Raw genomic sequence first — 19,837 nt, forward strand, 5'->3', positions numbered from 1 at the left:
GTACAGGGGCCTAGGCATGGACACGTTCCTCTACCTCTGGAAAGAGAGAGGGTGAGCCCTCAGAGAGGGAGGGAGGAAAACCAGCTCACCCCAACTCCTGGCCTACGTCTGAGCCAGGCCCCAGGATGGAGGGGGATTGCTGGTGTCGGGCGGCGGTGGTCTCAGCAGAAAGCGGAAACGTTATCAGGCCTCCCCCACAGAAAAAAGCATCAAAAGTCCAGGGGCCCTGGCCCCTGTTGCCCCAGCCCCTAGTACGAAAAAGTGCAAAACATTATCACAAAAAGGGGGTCTCAGAGGGGCCCTCAGCCTAGGCTCCCGAGGCCCATGCCCTAGCCCTGCGCTGCCCCGGACACCGCGTCCGGCGCGGTAGGGCCCTGGGCCGAGGGGCCCTGGGGTGGCCCGAGGCCGGCCCGGGCTCAGGCAGGGCCATGTCATGCAGGTGTCCAGCGGGCACCAACCCCCCACACACTCCCACTCCCAACTCAGGGCTTCCGCCGCCCACTGCCCGCCCCTGCCCGAGGCTCTGAGCCATGACACTGAGCCCGGGGCTGGCTGGAGGTATTGGGCTGCAGGGAGGGACTGGAGTGAAGTGCGGGGGCTCCATCCTCTGTGCTCCCAGCCTGGGCCAGTGCTGCCTCCACCACGTCCAGCTCCTCGCTGCCTGCCTTCAGCTTGACCCGAAGCAGTGCTGCGTATGTGCCGTAGCGGGATTTCTGAGGCAGAGGGGCAGGGACTGTGAGCCAGCGCTTCGTCCTCCGCCCGTCCACCCTATCTCCGTCCCGTCTGGACCAGGGAGGGACACTGAAGAAGGCTGGGAGGTGGCAGGTTCTTGCCCACTTCTGAAGCCCCCAGATCCCCCAGGACTGTGACATGATCCCGTGGCAGGTTTGGTGACCCTCCAAGGGCTCTCTCAAGATTGCCAATTTTAACAGCCCATGTTTCTTGAGCCTTTACCAGAGGTGGGAAAACTGAGCACTTGACCTACATCTCACTTCACTACCCTACTGAGTATAGAATATTCTCCCTGTTCCACAGAAGAGGAGACTAAAGCTGAGAGGGATTACCTTATTTTGCCCCATATAACGTGCTCCCATATACAATGCGCACTCACATTTTTGGCCTAAACTTTCATGAAAAAAAGCTTTCGATTTAATTTTTTAATTCATTTATTATTTATATTTAGAAACAAAACTGATTATCATATTCCAGGGTATTATTTTGCATATGGCTATCAGTATTGTCTTTTAGAGTTAACACTTTTAATGCATAAGCATAAATAAAAGAATTAAAAACATTTATATAGATATGGAATTAGTACTACCCATGTATAATGCGCATCCTTATTTTCCCCTCAAAAATCTGGGCAAAAAATGCACATTAAACACGGCAAAATATGGTAAATAATCTGCCCAAGGTCACCCAGCTGGTCCCACTCTTAGGAGTCCTTGCCCTTAACCACTAGCCTGAGCCTATGTCGGGACACACAGGTCCTGCTATCGGAGAGAGAGGGGCACCCAGGGCCCGGAGGCTCACCTCGAACTCCAGGTAGGCCTCCTTCTGCCGCTGCTCCTCGGCCTCCTTGCCCCGCGTCTTCTTGCCCAGGAGGGCAGCCCGGTGCTCCCGCAACTCGCTCGCCATGGCCTTCAGCTTGGCCTCGTGGGTCCGCACTTGCTCCTCCTAGAGGCCAGAGGGAGCATGGTCAGGGCTTCTCTAAGCACATGCACTACTTCTGTGCAAGTTTATTTAAAAGGTGTCCCTCCCTTAAGATGAACAATGCACCATATCTAGAGTCACAGCATGGCACGTGGAGCCTTCCAACTCGCCTCCACCCCCTCCCTTGGCCAGCGTCCTGGTGCAGTGGGCATCCACATAATCCTAGCCAGCAGCCTTGAATTCGGTCCGCCTGGGCCTGCCCTACTCCATCCCACTGCCAGGTGGACAGAGCTGGGAGTACCTGAGAGAGGCGGGTAGCAGCGCTGGGCAGCAGAGGGCGGCTGAACTTCTTCTGGGAACTAACAGCAGCTGGGAAGGGGGGTGCGGAGAACATGGCGGCCACCACATTGATGCGAGTGATCCAGGACTGCATCTGCTCCAGGCTCCTGAGGAGACAGCACCATGACTTGGGACCTGGGGCCCGTGTTGCTATCCGGGAGTGCCAGTCCTGGCTCAAGATTTGGCCTGAGAAGGAAAAATCAGGCCGGGGACAAGGGAGGGGAGCAAGCTGGGGACGGAAAGAAGGGGTCTGGGATGGGCAAGAGGGAGACACTCACGGAGCCTGGAAGAGGAACACCCGCCAGTCAGCCGTGCGCAGGTAGAAGACGTGGGGCCTTTTGCTGTAGTCGTTGGCGCGAGTGGCCAATGCGTGGTGGATGCTGATGGCATTCTTAAGCTCCGCCTCTGACAGGGCCTTCCCAGGCTGGTACTCCTCCTGGGGGGGTGCCCGTTTCGTCGTGGCCACAGTCCCAGCCTGGCCTCACCCAACCCAGCCACACTCCCATGAGCTAGCTCAGCCCCCACCCCTTCGGTGGGCCGCGAACCTTCTGCAGGTAGAGGATCATGCCCTTGAGGATCCCGTGGAAGCTCTTCCAGCCCCGTTTGCCCCGAGGTGCTGGGGGAAAGGAAGACAGGTCACCGGAGGACTGGGGACAGGCCCACTCCCATCCGTCCCCCAGACCCATCAGGCCACATACTCTTCCTGCAGTCAGGGTCTGCGTGCACCTTTCGCACCAGGGCCCCGTGCTTGTAGACGGCGGCTCCTGGCTCGGGAGTCAGGTCCAGGAAAGGGCTGGAGCCGCTGCCACTGCCCCCGCTGACCCTCTTGATGACCTTGGGGTTGGGGTCGGCCAACTCAGACAGAGAGCGTCTCAGCTCCTCCTCGTCTCTGCAGGTGTGATCACCTCAGAGGGGGCTGGCTACGAAGCCACACCCCCCCTTTCAAGCCTGGCCTCTGCCCACCCAGGAAAACTCCCCTGGCGTTTGTAGAGCTGGAGGTGGGGGAACTGCCATTCTTAAAGGGCATGGCTCCCCAGTTGGGGCGCCTGGAGCCACGGCTCTCACCTCAGACCAGGTCTCCCCAGGAGGTAGCTGTGCGACCCCACTCAGATCAGGGCCCCTTGAAGCAGCAGGGCCCCTCCCTCAGGTTAGCGCTCCCAAGGGTGGAGCCATGCCTGTCCCTTCCTCCCCTCGCCTGTCACCAGCCCCATCCTCTCCATTTCTGAGCACGCGCTCACGCACACCCCCAAACCTCACGCCCTTCTCCACCAGGACAGACCCATGTCTGACTCAGCTGTCTCAGCCACACCCAGCACCAGCTCACAGCTTGTTGGCTAGCAGTGATGGAAGCAGCTGCTTCCTAGCGGTCCCCTAGTACCTCCTGGTCTGCAGGCTCTGACACATATCATCTAAAAAGTGTGATTCTGTCCGGTCAGTCCTTGCTCAAGAACCTGCAAGCTCCCTACTGCCTCCCACATGCAGCCTATAATACATCGCCGCCAACACTCCCTCCTTCCGCTCTCCACTCCAACCAGGCCTGCCTCCTGGTCTCCCCGGCCCATACTCATTTCAGCCACCACGTATTTGCCTCCCAAATACCAACTTCCCACTTTCTCTTCCCAAACAAATGCTTCCCCTCTTTCAAGGCTTGACCCCCAAGTCCCAATCCTCCAAGAAGCTTTCCCTGCACCCCGCCCCAGTCCTAAGCTCTGCCTTTGCGGAGGTCTTCCCTCCCACCCACTGGGAGCTCCAGCAGTGACTGGACTCTTGGCACAGACCAGAAAATACAAGTGATCTATTGACCGCTTAGATGAGGGCCCTGCCCTCAGACTGGGAGAAGCAAGGCTAAAATTGGACCTTCTCTCTCAGACTGGACTCTTCAAGACTTACGCTGAGTCTCTGTTTCCACTGAGGCTGTAAGAGTAGACAGTGCGGTCCCTTGTTCTGTGACACTATGGGCTCACTAGGACCCAAGAGGGGGGCTCTCACGCTATTGGCCCTGGGCCCTTCTGCCAGAGACTTCTGCTTTCCCACTAGGACTGCCAAGGGACCTCCCCCTCAGCACCCCTCCTCCCAGGCAGGACGACAGCGGCTACTCACCCCAACCCAGCTTGTCATAACAACCCACCTAGAGACAAGACACAGAGCTCCAAGCCCAAGCAGGCATCTCCAAAGAAGGAAGTGAGGCCGCTTCACAGCCTCTCACGGCCTGCCCTACCTCCACTGCCCACAGTCCCAAGACTGTCAGAGCCCACCTCACCTCTCTCCACTTCTCCAGGCAGACCCTTCCCCACAACCCCGCCCCCTACCCACACAGCCCCAGGACTCACATGGCCCACTGCAATTTTTCATTCTTGATGGAGCTGTACAAGGCCTGGGAAGGGAGGAACAAATCAGGGCAGTGTGGGTCAGTCCTGGGGGAAGGTGCACCCCGTGTGCCCCAGTGCCAGAGCTCGGAACCCTCCCTCCCATCCTGGGGGAGGAGACAGAACTGGGGGGAGGGCGGCAGGGTAGAACGACCGAGAACACAGGCTCTGGAACAGAGCACTAAGACCCAGGCTCTGCCACTTCAGCTGCGTGACTTTAGGCAAGTATCCATGGGGAAGAACAAACATAGTAACACAGGTTTAATGAAAGGCAAGCAATAGCACAGGGCATCCTGGGGCATGACTGATGCCCGACAAATGGCAGCTGCTATTGTTATCTTTACTGCTGTTATTATTGTTAAGCGGCAATCCTGCGCAGGTCCTGGGTGGGAGAAGCATGGCTCTGGAGGAAATGGAAAGAGCAGCCCAAGAAGCTCTCCTTTCCCCACATATGTGTTTGTTCCACAGGATGAGACCACACAGAGCATACAGGGAAACTGAGGCCGAGAATGGGAACTCACCCTTCAGCACCGTTCTTTGGTTAATGAGAACACACTCTGGCTCCCACCCTCAGGACAAGCGGTGACCTACCCCCGACCCGGACTGCCCCGCCAAGCCAAATGTCAGGGTGGCCTAGCCTCCAGCCCACTCCCACACTTCATGTTACTAGGGTGCGCACATTACTTTAAAAGGCAGTAGTTTCAGCCCTGGCCGGGTAGCTCAGTTGCTCAGAGCGTCACCCCAGACGCCAAGGTTGCAGGTTCCATTCCCCCCACCTCAGGGCACATACAAAATCAACCAATGAATGCATAGATACATGGCACAACAAATTGACATTTGTTTCTCTTTCTCCCTCTCTCTTGCCCCCCTTCTCTCTCTCTAAAAATCCATAATTTTTTATTAAAAAGGAGGGGTTTTTTTTTAAAGGAAGTAGTTTTAGCTTCCAAACCGTGCACACCCCAAGCTCCCTGTGAGTTCCTGAACCAGCCACTTCCCCTCAGTACGGCTGGCCTGGGCTTTAGGGTGGTCAACGGAGAGAATGGGCCAGTAGTGGAGGAGACCTCTCTTCTTAGGAGTGGCCTGCAACATGGGTCCACACTAGTACTTCCCACCGAGTGGGTGCTTCCCAAAGCCTGTCTGTGAGTGGGTGTGTCCCCAGCATGTGCGTGTTGGGCTAAGCGTGTGGCATGTGATGCTGCCTGCGTGTGCGCTGGATGAAGTGGTGACGTCGGCGCCTCCTCTGTGATGGGACACAGCCACCCCCCAACACACCAAGGTCTCTGACTCTCACTCCCCGCCGCCATTCCAAACAGACCACATGGGCACACCCTGTCCGGGGCTGAGTACACTCCACAGCCTCCACCCCCCACACACAGCACAGCCCAGGCTTGTGCACACACAGCTTCCCAGCACACATCCAACTCAAACCCAGCATAGCGTGGGCTCTAAACCCTCACTCTTCTACTCTGGCCAGCAGGCTGAAGTGGCCTCCGACATCCACCGTACAATCCCTATCTCAAGCCTTCCAGTTCAATCCTCTGCCCTTCTGGCCCCCAACCACATCTTCCTTTCAAAGTCCTAAACCCCATCCGCGAGCCCAAAGCCATGCACCCATCTAGAAAACCCCACGGCCCTTCGGTTCGAGATGCCTACCTTGGTCTGAGGGTCTGTGCTCTCCCTCCTCCAGTCCATGCCCACCCCTGACTACCCATGGGCTCCGTCCCTGCTGGGCTCCCCCCTCAGCCCCAGCGATGCCCCCCTCTGCTCATGCTGCCTAAGGTGCCTCCCTCCAGCCGCCCCCTCACCGCTCCGCCCCCGGCAACCCCCTCGGTACCCCCACAGCCTGGCGTGGGCCGCAGCCCCAACGCCCTCACCGCCTTTTTCTTCTTGCGGCTCTGCAGGCGGCTGACCACCAGGTCGGTGTAGAGCACGGGCTTGAGGCTGCGCGAGCGCTGCGGCCAGCCGTAGCACAGGGTCTCGGCGCCGCGGTGGGTGCGCCCGTAGCGCACGGAACACAGCGAGCGCGAGCGCAGCCGCCCCGCGCTGCTGTGGATGCTGTTGACGCCGATCATGCTGGCCCGGCCGGCGCGCCACGGCCCCCGGCCATGCCCCCCCCCCACCCCGCCCTCGGCCCGGACGGCCGGCGGACGGCTTCCCCGACAGCCGGAGCGAGCAGCCCGGCCCGGCTCCCACCAACGCAGGACCGCGCGGCAGCAGCGGCGCTGTCGGCTCTGCCGGCTCTGCAGCTCGGCAAGCAGGAGGGGGGCGCCGACCGGAGGGGAGGGGAGGGCGAAGGCTGGGGCGGGGACGGTGCAAAATGGAGGCGTCGGACTGAGAGGGGGCCCCCCTTCGGAGGGCGCGCCGCCACGGGGGAGGGGCCTGGAGAGGCTAGCGAGAAGCACCTGCGTGGGGGCGGACTGCGCGGCGGGGCGGGGCGGGGGGGCGCGTTGGCGCTGGGAGCCCCTAGGCGGGGGAAGCGGGTGCTGCGAAGGTAGGCGGACCCTGTAGGGTCTAGAGCTCCCGCCTTGCTCGTCAGGGTTGGGGGGAAGAATGAGGAGAGGCCAGAACGCCTCCTGGCGGCCCTTTTTTTCCACCGAGCCGGGATCCGCCACGAGGCTAGACGACGGCGCAGGACGGGGAAACCTTGGAATAGCACTGGTCTCAGCCAATTTAGCTCATGTACACGCACACCCCAGGTTACAAACATACACCCCAGTTTACAAACGCACACCCGAACTAACCAGATGCACCAATTCACATTCACCCCAGCCCATGGACACTACCAATCCAGATGCACACCTCGAAGTTTACAGTCTTTAACTCACACACACCCTCTGCTCACAGACACCTGTCATAAGACAGCCAATTCCTAGATGTACACCCCAACCACGTAAACAACCAACCTACACCCCAACTCAGACACCCTCCACGCATAGGCCTAAAGCACAAACACCAAGCACAGGCAAACCCCCTTGATTCGCTGACACCCTAAATCATACATATACAACTCAAATCAAGCACACCCCCAATTCACACCCGCACTCAGATACACTCCCAAACTCAGAAATCTAACACAGCCTGAGCTCACAGACAAGCCCAAGGACACGCCTATGCTGTCCTTTTTATGCGGTGGCCCAGGGACCACTTTGCCAACCCTGGGGGTTTCAAGTGAGTCCAGCTCCCTGAATGAAACACCATCAATCAGGACAGGGCGAGAACCCACAGGACCCGATGCCCCTCCTACTCCCATCCTACCAGCCCCAAGGTAACCAGCCCCTCAAGGGGCCTGGGCGTAGGCCTGCCGATCAGGGAGCCAGAAGCGCAGTCTCTAGTTCCAGTTTGGCGCTAACTCACTGCCACAACTTGTAAAAGCCTTTGTCCTTCTGAGGCCCCTATACCTCCTTCGGGTGCCTCCTGCGCGGTGGTACGAGGATGGCCCTTGTGATTGTAAACCGAGGCGGGGGGAGTGGAGGCAAAGAAGGGAAGCGTATACCTGTGTGCCCCCCACCCCACGCAGAGACCCCTCCCATCCTCAGAGAACACAGGGGGAGGAGCCCTGATGAAGACAAATGCAGGGTCCAGGGCTGCCAGATCACGCGTTTTCTAGAGCCGCCTCCCCTCCCCCAGCCGTCGCTGCCGCGACTGCACACCAGTGCGCATGTTCGGGAGAGCTGCCTGTGAGGCTATGGGGAACGGGTGGTACCCAGACTGAGTCATGAGAGTCCAGACTCCCGAGGCCTGAGTTGGGGGCCCGGCAGGCCCCTCAATTCCCTTCCTCGGGCACCGCTGACAGGTCCCCCCATTCCTCCCCTCCAGCTACCTGTACCCTGCCCCGCCCCCCACCTTGAGCAGCTCCCTGGGAAAGTCGCCGCCTTCGTTGAGCCCCTCCAGGTTCCCGATGAAATCTCCGCAGGTCATGCGCTTCCCGATGTTCTAAGTGAGGGAACAGAGAGAGGCTGGTGAACCTGGAAGTCTCTGGACAGGGTCTGTTTTCGGGGCTCCTTCCCGCCGCCAGATCCCACTCACATGGCCATGGAGATCCGTGTTCAGTAGCATGAGGGCGCAGGTCAGCGTGTGCGCACCGTCTGGAGTAGAGTTGACATTCAGCCTCCACCCCTTCTGAGGGGCTCTTCCCACAGCTACCTTCCCCAGACTCCCAACTCCTCCCCTGATCCCTTTCAGAACCCGTTTGGCCCACAACCACACTTTTGTAAGTTCTGAAGCCCATTGATGGATGGTTCCTCAACCACAGACCTCTCTTTCAGCAGATTCTCAGAAGGGACCTCACCCTCTTTTTAGGCCACCCTCCCCAGCTTCCTCAGTTGCTGGGGGTTGCCCACTGCCTGCCCCCCCAACACCCACATGCCAGTGTCTCTGCACAAACACAAACAAGTGAGCCTCACACAGTTACACAGACCTGTGCGGCCAAAAAAAATCCCTACTCAAGCCAAGCACTGTTTTGCACGTATATGTGAACAACAGTATGCAAACACACCTGTCACCTGCCTCTTCCCAACGCAAGCTAACTAGACCCTAACAGCATACCTGCCCACGCGCACGGTTCCATAGCCCTGTAGCCACGTCAGCACTGTTTGTACACATGCACGCTCATGTGCCTGCAAGCGCGTGCATTCACTCATTCCTGCACGCATACTCGTGCACCCCTCCACACACACAGTACGCATGTGCCTCAGCGACCAGCCGGGAAAGCCCTACCCCTGGCCTCCTCACCCTCTGAGGACAGGGCTCCAGGGTTGCACTGGAAGTATCTCTGGGAGAAGTGGGCCAGGACACGCTCCCGTTCCTGGGTCTCACCCATTAATGCCAGCTCCTTCAGAAACACCCTGGGGAGGAGGGAAGGAGCATGTCACCCAATATACAACGTCCTCTTACCAGATAACCCTGGCTCTTGACCATGCATGGCAGCCAGCTTGGGAAGGGTGTTGTCAGGGCAGCTTAGGGGAGGCGCAGGGGCCCAGAGGAGGCTCGGGAGTTTGGGCTGCCCTCAGATGGCTCAACACCCACCTGAGAGCTTGGTCCAGAGTCATGCCCGTGAAGACAAAGAACTTGAGGTACTCTCCAGCCACAAGTTTGCTGAAGTCATTGCTGTGGGCAGGGCAGAGAGACAGGTGGAATCTCAAGGCGGTGTGTCAGGGGGCAAAGTGGGGGTTACCTAGAAACCTGGGGCATTAGATACAGGGGGTGCAGAGGTGCTACCCACAGATGCATCTCCCTTCCCCGCTCCTCAGTCCCAGCCCAGGGGCTTTACTTCTTGCCCAGGTGCCGAGCCACATCAGCCTTCCTGAAGCCATCTAGTCGGTACAGCCTCTTAGCCAGGCGCTGCGCAGCCTCCAGGTCTGCTTTCTGCCCATTGGACAAGGTGTCCGTGCTTCCCAGGGCTAGCCGCTCTGTGCTGTCCAGCTCTGAGTCTGAGTCAGATACCAGCTGGCTCAAGGGTGGTTCGCTGCCAGGGCAGAACATCAGCTCTGAGGTGGGCAGGTTCTCAGGGGCCATCCAGATCCTTCCTCCACCTCCAGACCAGGATGACAGAGAAGGGGAGACTGGGGAAGACATTTTCTTTTCTCCAGAGAGAAAATTGTACAGGTTCTCTCCATCATTACCACCTCTCCATGTCAAGTCCTGCCTCAGGCCTAACCCATGTCCATCTTACTACTGTGGGAGTTCTGGCTGCTTCCCCAAAGTTCCCTAAGTCTGTTGTTAGACATAGATTTCCCATCACCGCACTGGCCCTACCCAGAACATAGTCTTCTGTCTCTAAGAATATGGGCAAGGGTGGCACCGATAGGCTATTAGGGAGGAACAGTAGACGGTCAAAGATTTGAGGGCAAGAGGGACACCTTACTGCTCTTATGTCTTCCCTCCTCCCACCTACTAGGGAGAGAAGCCTCCTCTTTGGTCCTTCTTGTCTACCCACAAAGAAGTAGGCTCTGGGGTAGAGGGGACTGGGGGTCATAGTGCTCCCCCTCATCTCCTGTCTCCTCCTTTCCTTCCCTTCCCACCCCAGCTGCTCTCCTTGCAAAGCCACCTGTCACCCAGAGACAGAGGCCGGAAACTCCTGTTGCTAGGCAACCCTGTCTCCCTAGCCACCCCCTCCTGTTGCCATGGCTTCCATGACTGAGAGGGTAGCTGGCAGGAGGGAGAACAGAAAGGTTAGACTGATGAATGGACTTCCTGGAGAAGGGTGAGAGACTCCTGATTGGAAGGGGAAGCGGCATAGGAGGGAGGTGATAGGAGAGGCTGGTGGCTGCATCTTTGGGAGAAGCCTCCGGGGGCGGGGCGATATCACAAGAATTCTAAGCAGGTTGGAGGTTATGCCTGGGGAGGAAAGGGCCCTCCTGGAGAAAGAGGGGAGTGTTCTTTGGGCATCCTTCAATTCTGAATCATGGTTTCTCAAGTCACTGGATCTGAGACCAAGGGGGCGGAGTGTAAGGGCCCCTCCCACATACCCAATGGAAAGTCCTCCAAGTGGGAAAACAGCGCATCTGCATCCCCTAATCACCCCTTCTGGGGGTCAGTAATGCAAACTACGTCTTCACACTCACACTCTGTCCCTGGCACAGCCCTGCCTGAAGCCCTGGGGGCCTTAGGTCTAAGAAACCAAAGGAATCACTCACCTGCCCAGGGGCGCCACCCCAAGTCCAAAGCTGTCCTCTGAGCGGCAGGGACTAGGGGGCTCCCTCCCTGGGGCCTGCTTGGCTGCAGCCTCTGCCTCCTCTTCTTCCCCTCTCTGGGTCCAAGGCCCATCTGCAGCAGAGCTGGTACCAGAATCCAGTTCAAGAGGGGCAAGTGGGGCAGGAGCAGGGGGGTCAGGCCGGGGCGCGGGGGGTTGGGGAGGCAGCTCGAAGGTGAAGAAGGGGCTCTGGGTTGGGCCAGGTGAGGCCAGGGCCTCCAGTGAGGCAAGGCTGGTGTAGGAGGTGCCCTTGGCTCGGTGTGACTCCAAGATGGCTTCGAACACGCAACTGAAAGAGTCAGGCCCATCAGCCGAAGGGCTGGTCCCAGGTAGAAAGGGCAGAGGCGACTTGAGAGGCCCTGGGAGAGGCATCTGGGTGCCTGGCCTGCAGGGGCAGGGAGAATCTCTGATCAGGGACCCAGAGGACAGCTCTCAGGTAGCATTTCATTGAGCTTTTAAACTGACTTTGTGAAGGGTATTATCGTCTCCTCTTCATGTGCCCCCAACTCCCTAAAACACAGCCACCTGGACAGGGGCACCCTACCAAAGGGTCTCCAAGCTATTTGGCGCCCCTAGGGTATGCCATCTCTAGGATCCCCAGCACCCAATCCCCTCTCTCTCTCCCTTTCTGCTAATCTCCCTTTCTCCTCCTTCTCCCTGATCCTCTCCCTTCCTGCCATCCAGTTTCTATTTCTGGGAACATCTTAGGAGAAGAAGATGAGGCCCCAAGCTGCACCGGGGTGTGAGACGGAGAGGAAAGCCCCACACTCCCCACTCTCCCACCAAGATCCGCGATCTGGAGTGATGCTCCCCCCGCCCAGGCTTGATTCTGGCCTCTGGTGTCTCGCTCAGCCCCGTTACTCACTAGAACCCCTTTTCTCCCCTAGCCAGGCTGCCCCTGGTTCTTGCTGGTGCCCCCCACACCCCCAGTATTCTGCCAGGCCTCAGGCCTCTGTCCAGAATCTCCTGCCACGCCGCCCTGTTGGCACCACCAGCTTGGTGCTGACCCTCCCAGCCCCACCCTCATCTCTATTCTAGTCCCTTTGACCCCAGCTCTGCCTCTAGGCCAGCGGGAAGGGACAAGCCACTTTTCTCTCCCACTCCGCCACTCACCGGGCCCCCTCCGAGGCCTCAAACACCTCGTCGTCCACATCCTCTTCCCCACCTGCCTCATCCTCATCCTCATTGCCACTGCCCAGGCTGGGACGAGGGCCAAGGCATGGGCCAGGACGTGGGGCAGGTGGGCGGGCAGTGCCAGGCAGGCCCTCAGAGCTGGGCTGACTCTCGATGGCTGAGTCAGCCTCCTCCCGCTCGGCCAGCACTTCATCGATGTTGGTCTCGCGGTAGCACCTCAGGGGCACCGTGTCCAGGTCCGTCTCGGAGTATTTGGTTGCTCGCCCCACAGCCACCCCAGAGCCCTGCCCTGAGCCCACCCCAAGCGGAGATGGGGGGGCCTGCTCTGGGGGCTTAGCACCTGCAGTATGCACAGGCATCCCAGTCAGGAGGTTATCCAGGGCAGCTCCCTATCCTGACTGTCCTAGGAGGGAACTTGCCTCACTGCCTCCTATTGGCAGGAAGCCCTTTCACTGTCCCAGCTGCCATTCCTCCTGCTACAAACTCAGCTTCTTCCTGGTACCAGTGGAGCTCATTTCAAATCAAATTCTTGTCAGACAATTTTGAGGGGCCTGAGGAGATCAGCCTCTTTTCTCCTCCAAGGACTGACCCTTCGTACCCTGCCGTCCCCTCCCTCCACTACTTAGCTTCCTGCACGTGCCCAGCCCAGCCGCCATCCCCCAAATCCTCTCCCCCATCCTAACACAGATGGAAAGATTGAGGCCTGGAGAGGCACTAGCTGACTCAGGAGCCCAGGAGGGGATTGGGGAGGTTTAAAGGAAGGCTCCCTACCACGCCTCAGCGGCTCTGGAGAAGGGCCTGTCCTGCTCCCCTTGCCTCAGTGCCAGGACTTACCTGAGCTGGGGGGGCCCAAGGAGCCATAGAAGAATTCCCATTTGGCTCGAGCAATTCTCTGGGCATGAGAGGAGACTTCCCGGGACGAGGACCAGGTGTCCACCTAAGCCAAGGAGGGAGAGAGAGACACACAGACACCCAGAGATAAAGGCAGACATACAAAGACACAAGAACATGGGACAGAAACACAAAGAAAAACACGCAGGGACAGAGATGGAGAGGCAGAGGCAGAGGGCCAAGCACAGAGGGCAAGAAAGAGACGGACTTAGGGTAGATTGAAGGATTCAGTGAATAGCCCATGGGTCCAAAACTGCCAAGGAGCCAAGTCTTGCCCCTTCACTGGGACTCTGGGGTTCCAGGGAGCCCAAGGGAGGTCGCATACCTGGTTCAGGAGTCCAGTGTCAGCAGGTCCTCGGAATAATGTGGCCAGGTGCTCAGAGGGCCCTCCCAGCCCATTGGGGAGAGAGGAGTAAAGGCCATCTGCGCCAACCTGAGGCTGCGCTGGTGGCCCATGTGAAAGGCCCTGGCTGCGAGGCAGAGCCGAGCCTCCTCCAGCTGGGAGTGGGTCTGAAGTGGATGCCTCCAGCCGCAACTTCCGGTTGGAGCCAGGCCCAAGGGCTGGGGCGGGCCTGGGAGGAGAGAGCCCACCCAGATCCCAGCTCCGGCTCAAGCCTCCGGGAGCAGGCAGCCCATTCAGTGGCCTCACGCTGGCCTTCTCCACAAAGCGGGACATGACCACGGAGCTCCGGGCCCCTGGGGGAGGCTGCCCAGCAGGCGAAGAGGGTGCCCAGGGTGAGGGAGCGACATGAGGTGAAGGGGGGCCACGCAGAGGTGTACAGGGTGCTGTCACACGTCCCAGTTCCCGGCCTCGGGGACCTGGACCTGCCACCCGCCGGAGCAGGGAGCCTGTGCTGCCATACATGCTGGCTGGGGGACTCTGGGGCACAGGGCCTTCGGGGAGCCAGCGGCGCGGGCATCGTGGCGGGGAGATGGCACAGTCACCTTCCGAGCAGAAGCGCATGGCACCCTGGGCCATGCTGGGGCCGGGGGTCAGGCTGGGGGGGCAGGGATGGCGAGGTCAGGCGGGGAGTGAGGGGGCAGCATGCTCTTCAGACAGGCCTGCAAGAGAGGAAGGGAAGCAGGGGCTGAACTGCCGGGGAGTTGGACGGGCAGGAGAGCAGACACAAGGAGGGGAAAGCTGGCTGGGGCCACTGAGCACCAGGGGCCTAGCCCACCTTGATGGCATCATTGATCCCACCCCTGGAGGTGATCACGCCTCCTGCTTGGGCTACTTTCATGGAGGCCTGAGAAGAAAAGATTGCCCCCCCCACCCCGCAACAGGCCCCTGGATCCTCTCCTTCTGCTTGGGGACCCTGAGCATCGCCCTGGGAGGAGAGAGGAAGCTATTTCAGAAGTTGAGGAGCCCAGAGTCCCTGTAGCATTTTGGAGCTCCTTCAGCGGGGGAAGGGAAGGGCTGGCTCCCCACCCTGTGGCCCGGGAGTGTCAGCCAGCCATCACTGTCATACGGCCATGAGTACCCCACAGTTCCTCTATGGAGGCCCCAGTTCAGGCCCCCGGAAAGAGAGGAAAGAAGAATTGGGGGAGGAGGATTAGCTGAGGGGCATAGGGTAAAGGGGAGGAAAAAGACCTGAACAGAGGCCACTACCTCTAATACATAGGTGATAAATGGGAAAGGACATTTTTGTTCTTAATACAGGTACATACACACTCATGCACACACACATCTTAAGGACAAATCCACATTCATAGGCTATACCTTCCAGTACACACAGATACAGACACACACACTGCTCAAAGACACACCCTCACACACTCTCACAGTCATAACAAATATGTGTGTAATGGGAAGGCACATGCTTGTTTTACACACACATTGTCATCAAGCAGGAACACACAAAGAGATACCTAGATATACATACAGGGGCCCTCATTCTCCAGTGCTTACAGACACACAGGCAGGTCAGATACAGAGACCTACTGGTCACAATTACAAACACAGATGCGTCCTCACAGCCATACTTAAGGAGGGACACACACCCTCTCTCCCAACCCCCACCAGTAACTGGTCTCTGGACGGGGAGGCTGCACCAGTCCCCTCTCTTGCTCTTCTCCCCACAGGGGTACGACAGATTTTGTCCAGCCCAGGAGGGACCACGAAGGGGTAAAGGGGCCTCTGTTGGCAATGCAGGATAGGGACAGAGGTCAGGAGCAGCAACCCGGCCATTCAGGTTACTGAAGCTCAGTGGGGGCCCAGCATATCCCCAGTGCAGCCCGGACTCAAGCCGCCTCAGTACTCACCGCTGCTCGCCTGGAGCTCGGGCCGAGGAGAGAGGCAGGGGAGAGGCTGGGCCCAGCTCAGCTGTGAAGGTAGCGCAGCTCTCGCCTGCTCCCGCTTTCTCCAGGCCCTCCCGCCCGCCTCTCAGTCCCCCCTCCTCCTCCCTAAGCGCAGCTCTGGCAGAGCTAATCCCATCCCTCCAACCCCCGCCCTCTCCCAGGGCCCTGAGCCCAGGAGGCTGATCCCCCCCCCCCACCTCTGGACGTTAGGTCCCCGCTGGGCTCTCCCGCCAACCTGAGACCCGCCCCTGACAAGGGGGAGGATGTATGGAACCACTGTTTCTGTTCCCCAACCCTCACGTGCCCCACCCCAATGGTGTCCACATCCCTCTCACCCACCGCCCCCTGAGCCACACGCAGGGCCCAGCTTCACATGCGTGTCCTGCTCCAGACCACACGCGTGTCCCTAGGAGGTTGCCACATGACCTGTTACATGCCACACACGCTCCCGCCCCCACGAGCACGCGGCCGCGCCAAGCACACGGTATGGGTGTAGACGGGACCCGCCCCCTAAATACAGTAGACCGTCAATTTATGCAAGAGAGACTTAGGGTGCACTGCCTCAAACCATCAGGGGCTTCTGAATCTTGGATTCAGGAAATGCAACCCTGACCGCTCGCCCAGGATGCAGTAGGAGGGATGTTAGCCAGACTTCAGGAAGAACTTCCTTGATGCCTGAGTTAGGTGTCCTGCCCTTCTAAGGGTAAGGGGTTAGACAGGATGGCGCCGGGACTGAAGGTAGCAGGGAAAAGGCAACCCTTGTGCCCTTGGCCAAGGTAAAAGGAGGCCTATCTATTTTTAAGAAAAGGGCCGCTAGAGTTACTATGGCAACTGCTCTCCTAGGGAAAGCCAGGGCAGGCAGATGGTGACCTCGGAAGGAAGAAGGGGTCTGTTTGGGTGGTCGGGGGACGCGCAGGGCTCACCGCGGGGAGGGGCGGCGCCGGCTCCGCGTGGTGCTGAAGGGGACAGCGCCAGATTTGTCGCACTGCGCAGGCGCAGAGGCGCTAACAAAGCGGGGAGGGGGAGAGGGAGCGCGGTCCAGTTGGTGCGTACCCACGGGGCTCTCTCTTAGCAGAGGTGGATCCTTCCAGTTATCTCCTCCCCAAGCAGGCTGAGGAAGAAGGAGCAAGTCCCTCACCCAAGATGACCCGCTTTGGTCCTTCCCTGCTGCCGGTTTCTGTCTTCTCGCTGCATTGGGGAATAAGGGAGTGTGGAAAGAACCCTGGGAAAACCAGGATGCTTTAGTTTTTTATTCCAACGCCCTTGACCCTGGACAAGACGCTTCCTCCCCAGGGTTTTGGTTTCATCTTTGAAGTAGAGTGACAGCACAGACCTGCCCGCCTTGCAGAGGTGGCCGAAGCCTGATGAGATAATGGATGGGAAGCAGTTTTCGTTATAAAAAGGCAGGTGAAGCGGCTGCACCAAGTGTGCAGCCCCGCTGGGGGGCAGCCTTCAGCGACACTAGTAGCACTCGGCGTCCTTCACACCTTCGCCACCAAAGGGAGATAGGGAAAGGAATGCTTCAAGGATTACTCGGAATGGATCCTGGAACCAGGACCTAGGGACACGGTGAGAGGGCGGCCCAGAGTCTGAGTCCAGAGCTCAGGGGCGTCACTGCGCCAGGGCGGCTCAGACCCAGACCCCACAGCCAAACCCCCAGGCCAACCGAGAAGCACTACTCCTGGCCGGCTAAGCTGAGCAAGCATTCTTCCCAGGACTCTGGACCTCCTGCGGAAGGAAGGAGACCCGGCTAGAGATATAGTCCTTGTTAGCGCTCCATTTATCTCTCCCCACAAAGTGTAAACCCGTTCCAAATCGTCCGGGAGAGGAAGGGGCTGGATAGCTCTGTACTTCACAATTAAACGGGGATGGGAGGTTTGGGTTAAGTTTGCTTGATGAAGGAATTAAAATTCTAGTTTTGTTCATTCAATTCATTAAAAAATTATCAAGCACCGACTACATGCCAGCCAGTAAGAAATAGTTTCTTCCCGTTTTTCAAAGTCGCTAAAAGCCACCAGAAGGCAGTGGGTAGGCCCAGAACATTTGAGTTCTGGCTCCTCCCTTCTGCCCTTGGCTTTGCCTGCTCCTCCCATCATCGCTTCGCTCAGAGCCGTTCCCTCGCCCAAGACGAAAAAAGAAGCCAGTCTCTGCTGCATATCGCGTTCTCTAGACTCGGGTCTCAAGCCTGTAGAGAAGGAGAGATCTAATGCTGCACCACCGGTCTGTTTCGCCCTCAGTTTCGGAATCTATCCGGAACGCTTTCAGATCGGATCCTCAGTGAGACGGCACTCGATTGAATCGGTCTGTCACTACAACCCAAGGAGGCGGGTTCGCGGCAGCTGTTCCTAAGTCAAAGCGAGAAGACCTTACTGCGCACGCGCAGTAGACAGCTGAAGGAGCCACCGATGGAGCCGTCCGGAGGGGAGCAAGAGCCTGGAGCCGTCAGGTACCTAGCACCAGAGGAGCCGAAAGAGTGAAGAAGGACCTGGGGGAGGGGAGTTTAACAGGGACCAGGCCTGGGGGCCGCTCTTAGGAGACAGAGCGCAGGACCTTAACGGAGGCGGACTTGCGGGTAACAGCGGCCGGGGGAGGCCGCCGCCGCCGCCAACGCCCCTTTTCCCACAGGCTCCTGGACCTGCCCTGGGAAGACGTGCTGCTTCCACACGTCCTGAGCCGTGTCCCGCTGTGCCAGCTGCTCCGGCTGCAGCGCGTCAGCCGTGCCTTTCGGGCCCTAGTGCAGTTGCACCTGGTGGGGCTGCGGCGCTTCGACGCCGCTCAGGTGAGCCGGGGCCGGAGCCCCGCCCCCCGTCTGGGTACTGCCCCCGCCCCGCCTCCAGCCCAACCCCCAGTCCCTCAGGGTACCCTCCGTACCCCCAAGAATGCCTAGGAAGCTATCCACCCAGAGGGAAGTATTCGCAAAGGGCGAATACCGGGTATCAATTCAGAGGGAGCGTGGGGTCTCTCCTGGGAGGGCAGGTGGCAAGCCTCCGAGGGCCGGCTGCTGCTAGGAAAGAACTCATCAGAGGCAGATAGGCAGCGCGCACTTGTCCCCGGCATCAGCTGAAAGTCGAGCTGCCTCCCCGCCCGCAGGTGGGTCCGCAGATCCCGCGGGCCGCATTGGCCTGGCTGCTGCGGGACGCCGAGAGGCTGCAGGAGCTGGCGCTGGCGCCGTGTCACGAATGGCTGTCCGATGAGGACCTGGTACCGGTGCTGGCGCGGAATCCGCAGCTGCGGAGTGTCGCGCTGGCCGGCTGCGGGCAACTGAGCCGCCGCACGCTGGGAGCGCTGGCAGAGGGCTGCCCCCGCTTGCAGCGCCTGTCGCTTGCGCATTGTGACTGGGTAGACGGGTTGGCCCTGCGCGGTCTCGTCGACCGCTGTCCGGCCCTTGAGGAGCTGGACCTCACCGCCTGCCGTCAGCTCAAGGATGAGGCCATCGTGTACCTGGCACAGAGGCGCGGCTCGGGGCTTCGCAGCCTCTCGCTGGCGGTCAACGCCAATGTAGGGGATGCCGCCATCCAGGAGTTGGCTCGGAACTGCCCGGAACTTGAGCACCTCGACCTAACCGGCTGCCTCCGCGTCGGAAGCGACGGCGTCAGGTGCCTGGGCCTGGGGTCGGTGGCATGGGAGGAGGGCAATGATTTAGCGTCTGGGGAAGAGGTGGGCAGCAGTCAAAAGGCAGAATTAGGGTTTCTGGATCTTTGTGCTACGACGGCACCCCCATTCTGAACAGGAAAGGCCTCTAGGATTGCCTCGATCAGAAAGCCCAGTTTAGAAACTTTTGAACCAATGTTCACACATTGGCAGTTTTCACGTACAAAGTCAAATTGCTGGCTTTTCTTCAATCAGGGGTGCTGAAGAACAGTAACCCCTTTAAGAGACTAAGTCTCCGGTTCACTGGAGGCATTAAGTGCATGACCCCAATCCAGGCTCTCTCCCTCGGTTCTGGAAGAAAAAATATGCCCTGAGATACAGGGATACATAGGGCCTTTGCTGGCTCCCCTTAAGGTGGGTGTAGTGATTTCGCGCCCTTAGCCTCACCCAACTCCTCCCCCAGGACATTGGCCGAATACTGCCCTTCGCTGCGCTCACTGCGGGTGCGGCACTGCCACCATGTGGCTGAGCCCAGCCTGAGCCGCTTACGGAAGCGGGGCGTGGACATCGACGTGGAACCTCCGCTGCATCAGGCCCTGGTGCTACTGCAGGACATGGCAGGCTTTGCACCCTTTGTCAACCTGCAGGTCTGACCCGCCCACTCACGGGGCACAGCTGGACTGTGTGTCAGGGCCTGGCTATGAACTGTAGGGAAACGGGACTCTGCGGGCCTCTGGTGAGAGGCCGATGCCCTGCCCTACCCCACCCCGGAGCTTCAAATAAAGAGCTTTTTACCCCCTCCTGCCTGGCGCTGCCCTGTTGGCGATAGGGGATGTGAGGTTGGGAGAGAAGGTCAGAAAGACACAGTCCTCCA

The 19,837-nt window shown here is 59.1% G+C and overlaps 2 protein-coding genes across 4 annotated transcripts; one reads left to right on the forward strand and one right to left on the reverse strand.

Annotated features, from left to right (window-relative positions):
• Positions 1 to 404: 404 nt before the first annotated feature.
• On the reverse strand, positions 405 to 16,432 carry PSD (pleckstrin and Sec7 domain containing). 3 transcript variants are annotated; one of them, XM_054581739.1, is made up of 18 exons: positions 16,296 to 16,432; positions 15,337 to 15,397; positions 13,400 to 14,136; positions 13,018 to 13,120; positions 12,163 to 12,523; positions 10,994 to 11,434; positions 9,628 to 9,822; positions 9,384 to 9,464; positions 9,090 to 9,202; positions 8,385 to 8,443; positions 8,202 to 8,291; positions 4,323 to 4,366; positions 2,691 to 2,881; positions 2,538 to 2,608; positions 2,271 to 2,428; positions 1,955 to 2,099; positions 1,534 to 1,677; positions 405 to 713 (listed from the first exon to the last, which is right to left on the reverse strand). In XM_054581739.1, the coding sequence occupies exons 3-18, from the start codon at positions 14,051 to 14,053 to the stop codon at positions 483 to 485; spliced, it is 3,081 nt and encodes a 1,026-aa protein (XP_054437714.1). In that variant the 5' UTR covers positions 14,054 to 14,136; positions 15,337 to 15,397; positions 16,296 to 16,432; the 3' UTR covers positions 405 to 482. The 3 variants fall into 3 exon arrangements, with proteins under 3 accessions (XP_054437714.1, XP_054437715.1, XP_054437713.1); XM_054581740.1 differs by lacking the exon at positions 16,296 to 16,432 and adding an exon at positions 15,712 to 15,765; XM_054581738.1 differs by lacking the exon at positions 16,296 to 16,432 and having other exon boundaries at positions 15,337 to 15,435.
• Positions 16,433 to 17,692: 1,260 nt separating this feature from the next.
• FBXL15 (F-box and leucine rich repeat protein 15) lies at positions 17,693 to 19,756 on the forward strand. The gene is made up of 4 exons (XM_054581741.1): positions 17,693 to 17,818; positions 17,998 to 18,151; positions 18,463 to 18,968; positions 19,427 to 19,756. The coding sequence occupies exons 1-4, from the start codon at positions 17,778 to 17,780 to the stop codon at positions 19,614 to 19,616; spliced, it is 891 nt and encodes a 296-aa protein (XP_054437716.1). The 5' UTR covers positions 17,693 to 17,777; the 3' UTR covers positions 19,617 to 19,756.
• The last annotated feature ends 81 nt before the right edge of the window (positions 19,757 to 19,837 follow it).

The sequence above is a fragment of the Pteronotus mesoamericanus genome, unplaced genomic scaffold (assembly GCF_021234165.1).
Source record: "Pteronotus mesoamericanus isolate MK-2021 breed Mesoamerican mustached bat unplaced genomic scaffold, CSHL_Meso_final contig_657, whole genome shotgun sequence".
Classification (NCBI taxonomy): domain Eukaryota; kingdom Metazoa; phylum Chordata; class Mammalia; order Chiroptera; family Mormoopidae; genus Pteronotus; species Pteronotus mesoamericanus.